This window comes from Rhagoletis pomonella, unplaced genomic scaffold (genome assembly GCF_013731165.1).
Source record: "Rhagoletis pomonella isolate Grant_MI unplaced genomic scaffold, Rhpom_1.0 Rhpom_scaffold_00012, whole genome shotgun sequence".
Lineage (NCBI taxonomy): Eukaryota > Metazoa > Arthropoda > Insecta > Diptera > Tephritidae > Rhagoletis > Rhagoletis pomonella.
In genome coordinates this window covers 3,646,269-3,655,779 of record NW_023458566.1, presented here as the reverse complement: position 1 = coordinate 3,655,779, position 9,511 = coordinate 3,646,269, and the positions used below count along the sequence as shown (strand labels likewise).

Genomic DNA, 9,511 nt, shown 5'->3' with positions numbered 1-9,511 from the left:
ACACTTCTCTCTATCTTTGTATTCATCTTCCTCTTCATCTCCATTTTCTTTTTCATCTTCATCCTCATCTTCAACTTCATTTTGATCTTCATCTTAATCTTCATCTTCATCATCATCCACATTTTCATCATTGTGGTCTTAATCTTAATCCAGATTTCTTAATTGTAATCTTAATCTTAAACTTAACCTTATTATTAATCTTAATCTCACTCCTAAACCTTAATTGTGCCCAACAGCCGGCATTTCATTCCTCTTCTGCCGCTTTTCAGTTTCATCAGAATTCGGATTTACGGCCAACCGAGCGCAAAGAGGTTTGTTTTCATGAGGCAGTAATAGGACTTAAATTGAAGTTAAATTTTCTATTGTTCGTTAAAGGTATGAAGCCTTCGGTATACTATGTACATTAGAGTGGGTCAAAAATGCATGTGAAGTCGGCATCTTTTGCTCTCCCCCCTGGGATTGTTTTATACCGAAACAAATATACCCATATTTTTATATTTTGAAATCAAAAAATAGATTAATATATTTCGCTCAAAGCACTCAAAGTTTTCCATGTATTTTACATTGGCAAAAAACCACTTTTCGTAAAAATGGTATAGAATTCTTAAAAATCATTATTTTTCTATGGAAAACTCCATTTATCTGCAGGAGATTCCCAATAATAATACCCAATTGTTTATTTAACAATTAAAAAACCGTTAGTATTAAAAAATGGTTAAATAAGCAATTGGGTATTATTATTGAACTGAACTGAAGAGAACCAGAGTTTTCCGATCGAAAATTATTAATTTTCAAGAATTATATACCATTTCTTCGAAAAGTTGTTTTTTCCCCATATAAAATACCTTGAAAACTTTGGGCGCTTTGAGCGACCTCTAATTATTTTTTGATTTCAAAATAAAAAAGGGGTATACTTTTTTCGATATAGAACAATCCTTGGGGGTGAAAGCATAAAAAATCCGACTTTACTTTTTCACATGCCGTTTTGGACCACCCTAATGTACATACATATGTATTTATGTATGCAGCTAGGTACGTATGTACATTTTAAATGAAGTGACAGAGAGCAGATTTTATTAGAAGTTTCGTCAAGCTTGAAATGTCCTCGAGATCTGTCATTGCCTGTCGCCTGTCGCTGAGCCACTGATAAAGGAAAAACTTTTCCCCAATGACAACCACACAAACCCGGTCTGCTACATATAGCTATTATGACCAAACAATAACAACGCTAATAAATATTAATCGAGCTTGAGAACAACATTAAAAATTGTCTATAATAAATAATTGAAAGTGATTGCACAAACAAAAAAAAACATTTAACCGCATTTCTTTTCCGCCCATTTGATTGATTGTACATATTAATTATCGTCTGCCAATACAAGCGGCGATAACTCCAATTAGTTTATTGATAATGATAGGGCTTAATCTCTTCACAATACGAATATGTACTTATATGTGTACGTTAAGCAGGGTCGGACTTCAAATAAGATTTTTAAGCTAAGCTATAAATTTGTCTACATGATTTAAGAAAAGTAGTGCACCACTTTTGAACGAAATCCAAATAGTGCAACCTCTGTTTAAAGAGAATACAATTTGCTCTTTTGCAATTTCTTAGGCGTTGAACGTTTTACCTGTTTAGAGACATTTCCAAAACACCCAGATTTATTTCAGACCTTTTTTGACGCTTCGGACCAAGGGAATAGCAAACTACAGATATTTGAATTCTCTATTCGATAAAGTAACGATTTCCAGTTTTCTAACTACAACGGTTTTTGTACTCCGTTTTTGCTCGAAGGTACGAGTAGTTCAAAAATTTCTAAAACCATGTAGACCAATTTCTATCGTAGCTTAAAAATCGCATTTGACGACCCTGCCTAATGTGCATAAATACATACATACATATATGTATTTACGATTATAGAGCAGTGGTAAAGAAATTTCATCCTATGAAAATAAGTTAAAGATTTTAATAAAAAAACACTATGGATTGAAATGAGCAACTCTTCGTTCAAGGTCCACTTTTTGTTCAAACATGAGAACCTTGTACTATACGATTCAATGAAACTTGAGTATGAGTTGAATAAGAAACCAGTAAGGACTGTGTTGGTTTCGGCTATGCTGAAGGCTTTATACCTTTCATGAAGCGCAGAAAATTTAACTTCAACCCATTGCTGTGCTATTAAATGGAGAGGCTGTAATGCAAAATCGAATATCTAAACAATCGGTTCTATGGGGGCTATATGTATGTATATTATAGTGGTCCGATTTTGTCGATTCTGACAAATGATTAAAACATTATAAAAAGACACCCGCTTACCGAACTTCAGTCGGATTTTTCGACAACTGATCATTTTGGTATACGTTTTCATTGGTCTATTTCTTATTCTTCTTGGTACTTACAAACATCGGGCCAAAGATATATATGAAGGATATAAAAGGAGTATACGCTGTGTTAGGGTTTAGCGTTGCAGAAAAAGGCTTAAAAATTTAAAAAAAAAATTATTTCGAAAATCTCAATAATTCAACAATCGGTTGGTGGCTTGAAGAAATTTAATTTAAGTTTTATCCGCAAAATTTTCATACATTATATACCGCCTCCGAACGGCAAATGGGTTTCTGTGAGAAGCTTTTTCATAGCAGAGAATTACAGTCGAAGGGTGACGCACAGTGTGGAAAACAATTTTTTGCTTGTGACAAAATATAATATGTATCAGGATATTTTTTTTTTGTTTGACATGGAGAATTCACAAAAAATAAACTCGTTGGTTAAAGAAAAACTACCTTACCCTTAAAAATAAAACTCGTACAAGTTTTTTTTTCTTTTTTGACCTGAAAACTGCTTTTAGGTAAAAAAAAAATAGTAAAATTCAAGCATTTTACATTTGAAGGTCGGTTTAAGGGCCATTGCTCATTCAATCAGACGTTTCAAATTACCTTTAAAGCTAAATTTTAAGATTTTTTTGTTTTCTTTAGACCTAGAAAAAGCAAAAATTAAAGCATTTTTCAATTCTTACGGTCTTGGAATCCTTGACGCAAGAACAAGAAAAATATGTGTTTAAAACTTTTAAAATGTTGATTACACTCTTTTCAACTCAAAAAACGAAAAAATCTAAAAACCTTCTATTTCGAAGGTCATATTAAAGGTCAAGCTAGTTTTTTTTATGAAACGGGACTATTTTTCTGGAATTCTTCATCTCAAAAGCTTGCATTTATTTCCCAGTCTTTTCTCTATTTCCAGATATTTGATTTTGTCACAAAAAAAGTTCTTCTCCACACTGTGCGACCGTTATTACCAGGGATCGGATCTTGGTCCTACGAAGTGAAAGTTCGCACCTCGATTAATCGCGCACGTCGAACCCGGCAGACAAAAATTGTGAGCTGCGACATTCTACAAATTTTAATGTCGTCAAATCATTTGAAAAAATTCTTTCAGCAGCGCTAATACATATATGTGCATTAGGGTGCATCACTCTCCACAAAAAAAGCAATGCCGGTTTTTTCATCGGAGTCAAAAAACAAATATTCCCAAAAATTATAAAGCAAAACAAATACAATTTTCTCCAATTTGCTTTTGCTTTGCATGTCAAATCATGAGAACAATTTATTCGCATGGAATTAGCGATACGTGAGCTGGATCTTTTTGAAAACACCCACAAAAATCTAGTTTTTTATAAATAAAATTAACTTAATAAAATATTTGTCGAAAAAATCCCCTCAGATGATAGAAGAGTTAAAGCTTAAAGATCTGCATAAAAATTTTCAAAAAATGTATCAACATAATCAAAATTATGATATTTTTGAATATTTTCAAATCGTTCCATTTCACGAGAATTTTAATATTTTTCCGAAATTCTTTAGATGGAAAAACCCACAATTTTGTTTTTTTTTGGTGAGGCACCCTAATGTACAATAGTAAAAACATATTAAACATTGGGTTAAGCTCAATTAAATTTTTCCATCAAAAAAAAAAAATTGCGAAAAAACGGGTTTCTTTTACCTGTCAAGATTGCCACTTTTCGAGTTGATCATTTTTTTTAAGGGAATAAAACTAGCCCCTCACGTTGCATCTACATACATATGTATATCTAATTTAACAGCAGATAACTCACCTGGTTGCTAGCTTTCTCCAAAGGAGATAATTCCAAATGTAGGACATTAATGCCCAGCTCCTGAAAAACTTGCAATGCTCTGGCCAAATTGCCAACTTGATTTTTCAGCGTAAAAATTATAGAAACACGATCGCCCGACATGGCTTGAGAATTTGCATCACTTAATTCCAAACTGCCTTTCTCACTGCCGCTTTCAGAATTCGACTTATCCTAAATCGATTTGAAATAAAACTATATTCACAAACTGGATTTTTCTTTTATGTAGAGACAATTTTGTCGAAACGCTTACAAGACTGCGATGCTCTTTGCGTAGTGTATGCAGCGGGCTACCATGCTTCACAGCCCACTCCTGCTCACCGCTGCGATAGAGCCATAGTCCCAATAAACTTTTGCCAGAAGCGCTCATTTTTTGTATTTTTTTTTTTTTGAATTTATGGGTTATAAATTTCAGAAATGCACAAAATTTTTACTTTCCACAAAAACTCTAGGTATAGAGAAAACAAAAAATTAAAACCGAACGCGTACTTTCCGGACAACTCATCGGGCCGATTTCTGAAAGGAAACTGCAAGATCCTAATGCCATGTAGGGTGCTTTTATAGCCTACAACTAGGCAGCAAACAATGATAAAATCACTCTTGCCACATTTTCAACTCCCACATGGATAGGAAAATGTTGTATTAACATTTGCTCCTTTTTTTCTACTACCAGCATTTTTCATCAACATATTCCCAGCGAGCATTTATGCTGTGGTTAAGGAACACTTGTTGGATTAAGTTAAAAAAAGTCGACTCTAAAGTTAGTGGCAGCTCACTTATGTCAATTTCAATGGACTATTTGTCACAAAAGATGACAAACGTACGTAGATGGCACGTACTCCCTAGCTCATGACAAAAACAATGACAGTTGTCATCCTTTAAGCGCGTAAAAACAATGCTATGCGGCATAGTTTTAGGCGCACTAATTAAAATTTGCTGAGTTTTGCCATTGCTACTCGCACGAAAATAAAATTGTAAGTCCTTCCAATGAATGAATTTATTTAGCTTATTGGGTTCAGTTTGCCGTACACCATTACATTGATGAGTTTAGCAGTATGTCTGTGCGTGTGTATGTGTGAAGACAAATTTACAAGGATATAAAAGCTGCAACTGATATTTGCACATTGCTTTCTTCACACAATCTCCACCTCTGGTTTTTTTTATTCTTGAACTGTAGCAACAAGTGAGTGTCTATTATAAAGAGGCAACCAACTGTTCTGATACAAGTGGCAAGTGGCAAGTTGGCGTGCTTAAGTTTATGCTCGCCTGCAAGCGGCTTTGAATTGGCCAAATCATCAAATAGTCAGGAGGGCATACCCGATTTGCCACACACAAGTCGCAGTGCTGGGCATGGCAAACTCAGAAGCATTTCGAGTTGACACTATCAATTGCTGGATGACGTAGAATTTGTTCGATTCAAGGATGAGTTAGCTAAAAAACACAAATGGTCTCGACTCATTTCACTACAATGAAATGGAAACTTTATCGTTTCGAAATTGTGTTGTTGTTTTAATTTTTTTTCCTGTTGTGAACTTTTATATTTTATTTTATTTTTATTTTTATAAAGTAGTTCAAGTGTGCTAACTCATTTTCATGCGGGCTTATACGCACATACATACGTATATGATTATAAATACTGTATGTATGTATGTTCAATCCCACAAGTTTTGATTTGTGCAACAAGTGAATTTACAAGTGGTTTTAAAATTTAAATTGTTAGATTTGACCTCCATTCATTCCAGTGTATTTCGGAATTGGGTTGCCACCTAAATTTTAGAGTAAGAAATTTTACTTAATAGATATCGAAATCCAATTTTTTTTTTAATTCCCAAAATATTTTTCTAAAGCTATCCAAATCTTGAAAACTTTAAAAAATATATGCAAGCCGTTATCGGTCATTAAACTAAATGCTGAATTCGGACGTTTTTATTAGAAAAACAAGAAGTTTAAGGAAGTCAAAGTACATACCTACAATCTTCCAATAAAAAGCTTAAATCAAATTTGTTTGTAATTTTAAAAAATCTGCCTAATTTATAAATACTTTCAAAACAATATTAACAAAGAGTTTTGGATCTAGTGAAAGGCAGTAAAAACACAAAAATACTTTAACGGCGCAAGGAAAGCGCCGGGTTTTTGCTAGTTTTTAATACATATGAAAACATATGTACAGTCAGTGTCAAATGTAAGTGTACATCTCGTTCTAATATATTATTCACAATTATTTTCATTAAAAAATTTTTTCTTTAATTATTTCTGAAATTATAGTTCATTGTATAACATAAATCATATGAATCCAAATTTCACACTTTATATAAAAATCACGAATATTAAAAAAATGTTCATCAAAATCTCAAAAATTGTTATTCAGAATTTCTAGAAAATTTTTGAGTACGCAGATCGTTCAATTTTAGTGAAACAAAGTCCAATTTTCTAGTTTCTAGAAATTACCGTTGATTTTTTAGAATTTTTTTTTGTGGAGGGTGTTGCGCATATTCTTTCATATCAAAATAGATTTTTATCACGCGTTACAAAAACAAAATCAAAAAAATCAACGGTGATTTCTATCGACTTCAAACTTGGACTTCGTTAACCTTAAATTGAATGGGCCACAAAATTGCGTACTCGGAAATTTTCTAGAAAATTTTTTGAACTTTTATGAACTTCATATAAAGTATGAAACTTTAATTTAAATGGTTTATTTCATAGAATGAACTATATTTTCGTAAATAATTAGCGAAAAAAAATTGTCATGAAAATAATTGTGAGTATTATATTAGAACAAGTTGTACACTTACATTTGACACTGACTGTATGTATGTAGAACAGTTCAATCTTACTGCTTTTGTCTTTGTGCAAACGTTTCTTGTCAAATAACCAAAGGTATCCTCTAGTAGCTTCATCAAATCATGAGAAATAGTTGGTACACACTTTCCTTCTTCTTTTCCATTTCCTTTTGCACTAAATACACGTAATAAATCGTTGATAATAGTCAAAGTGCTTTTATTTGTTAAACGACAGAAGATGTTTACTTTCCCCGATCTCCGTTAAATGCGCCACTTTCAAGTTCACAAACAAAGCGGAATGAAAGCGAATGTTTAGGTAGCGAATATCCTTCGAGAAGCGACGCCATCATGGCCATTCTTAAAGTATCTACGAATATATTGCATTGGATGTATGTGTGAAGGTGGGAAATCAATTGTGTAAAAGTGCTACTAAATAGATATAAAAATAAAACTACGCGTAAGCAGCTACTTACTATTAAAATATGCGCATACGAAACCGTTAGCACTGCAACTAGCGTGGGTGAATGAAAATGCTATGCTACTACATACTTATTGACAGACTGACTTAACAAATGGCCGACTAAATGATAGACTGACAGCCTCCTCGTGTCTGCTTTTATCGGCAAGTAACGCATAGAAATGTATATGTATGTATGTAGATGTGTTTGTATGTATGTATAGATAGAACTGCATTCATCACATCCTTTCGGTCTCCCACTTGTTTCTCCTATTCTATTGACTTTTAGAGTTAATTTCCTCAAAGGAGCTACAGCCGTAGAAAATTTTTACTTTTTTAAGTTTTCCATTTTCTTAAGGATCTTCTCGTTGTTTTGGGTTTTATTTATTTTTTGTCGCTTTCAATAGTCATTCAGTGATTGGAAGTAATTGTGTGTCAGGGAATAAAACGTTTATTTGCACAACAAACCATTTATGCGCGCACTCAAGAGGATTTATGTTATTTGATTTTGTTAAAAGCGCCCATCTACAGACATGCGAATATACATATGTACATACCAACAAGTTGTGATAAATGGCATACATACATGCATATCGATTTTATAAATGCATATAAACTAGCATGCATAGCGAATGTTTGTAATAAATATTTAAGAAAAAACCAAAGTACCGAAGAAATATTAAAAATGAGCTTTTGGTTATGATAACACTGTGGAACAAATTCAGGTTAGCAAAAGTTATGTCGATTCCGAGAGTGAGGGGTGAAAATAGAGGATAAATTAGAAGACCCGTATCGCGGCGTTTGTTTATGTTAGTTCGAATTTTTTTTTAATTGACCTTCGAACTTTGCAGTCAAATGCCGATTTTCAGCATATTATTTATATGGTTTTTTGGCTATAACTCGTCGACTAATTGATATTTTTTCAATCTGTTAAAGCCAAATTATTGCTAGAGACCTGTGCAACAATTAAAATATAAAAAAAAATTGATTTAGAATGTTTTTGTAGTGCTTATGAAGCAAAATGTTGGAAATTTTTTTTTCATCCTTTTTGAACATATTTTCCACAAAACTAAGTCTTTTTTGCTTTCTGTTTGATCTATAATATGCTTCTCAGTTTCTTCAATAAATTTCATTTGAAAAGAAAACAATCATAATACAAAACTTGCGTTTTCCAGCTTAATATTAATTTATTTCTCATTTCTTATGTACCAATTTTTTCAGTGTTGGTTTTGAAGAAACATTGAAAAAGAAATTATAAAAATATGGAAAAAAATATAATTCTGAAATGTTAGTTATGAAAAGTTTTAAGTAAAAAAATTAAATTAATTAAATTAATGATTTGGCCAGTTGCCGTTTAGCAGGCGGCTGTGGATCGACATCACTGCTCTCTCTAATATCTTGGTCATCGTCATCATCATCAGAAAGGTCGATAATTTCGTCCAACAGATATTCTGGAATTTCATCTTTGTCTTCCCCTTCTTCTTCTTTTTCCTCGTATTCCTCTTCTTTAGAAAAAACTCATCTAATGTACATACATATCGTTGCCTTAATATAGAAACGCCCTAACTAAATTTTTTGTGTTTTATGGAGTGTTCAAAAAACTTAAACTTAAGCGTCTTGATCTTATTTCTTTTAAACGCTGTATTTTATTGAAAACTTTAGCTTATTTTATGTGGTTGCAATTGTTTTTAAGTTTCAATAGGATCTTGGTGAGTAATCTACCGACTTTCATACAAAACTGTATCTTGAACGAAAATGAGTTAGGGCCTTTCTATATCAAGGTATCGATATGCACTTTTTTTGATAATCTTGAAAACATAACTAGATATACATATGAAGTGATTATATTATTTTAGATAACGAAAACTGATGCACTCCTGCCCTCTTTCGTTGTCATGTTGGCAGTCTTAATGAAATGCATTCATACAATTTATGCTGCATACAACATGAACACATATACATATATATGTAGAACATACCCCTGCAGAAAAAAATTATCAATCATCAGATAATCAAAAATAACAAACTTGTAGTTAGCTTTTTTGCGGAATTTCTATAAAATATATAAACGGTAGTAAGCCACAAAAAGCTAACTTGAAACTAGTTTAAAAGTAATGCAGGAAGGA

At 32.5% G+C, this 9,511-nt stretch overlaps 1 protein-coding gene across 1 annotated transcript; it reads right to left on the bottom strand.

Annotated features, from left to right (window-relative positions):
- Positions 1–3,854: 3,854 nt before the first annotated feature.
- Positions 3,855–4,581, bottom strand: LOC118747529 (tryptophan 5-hydroxylase 2-like). The gene is made up of 3 exons (XM_036481579.1): positions 4,399–4,581; positions 4,110–4,319; positions 3,855–3,899 (listed from the first exon to the last, which is right to left on the bottom strand). The coding sequence occupies exons 1-3, from the start codon at positions 4,513–4,515 to the stop codon at positions 3,855–3,857; spliced, it is 372 nt and encodes a 123-aa protein (XP_036337472.1). The 5' UTR covers positions 4,516–4,581.
- Between the last annotated feature and the right edge of the window lie 4,930 nt (positions 4,582–9,511).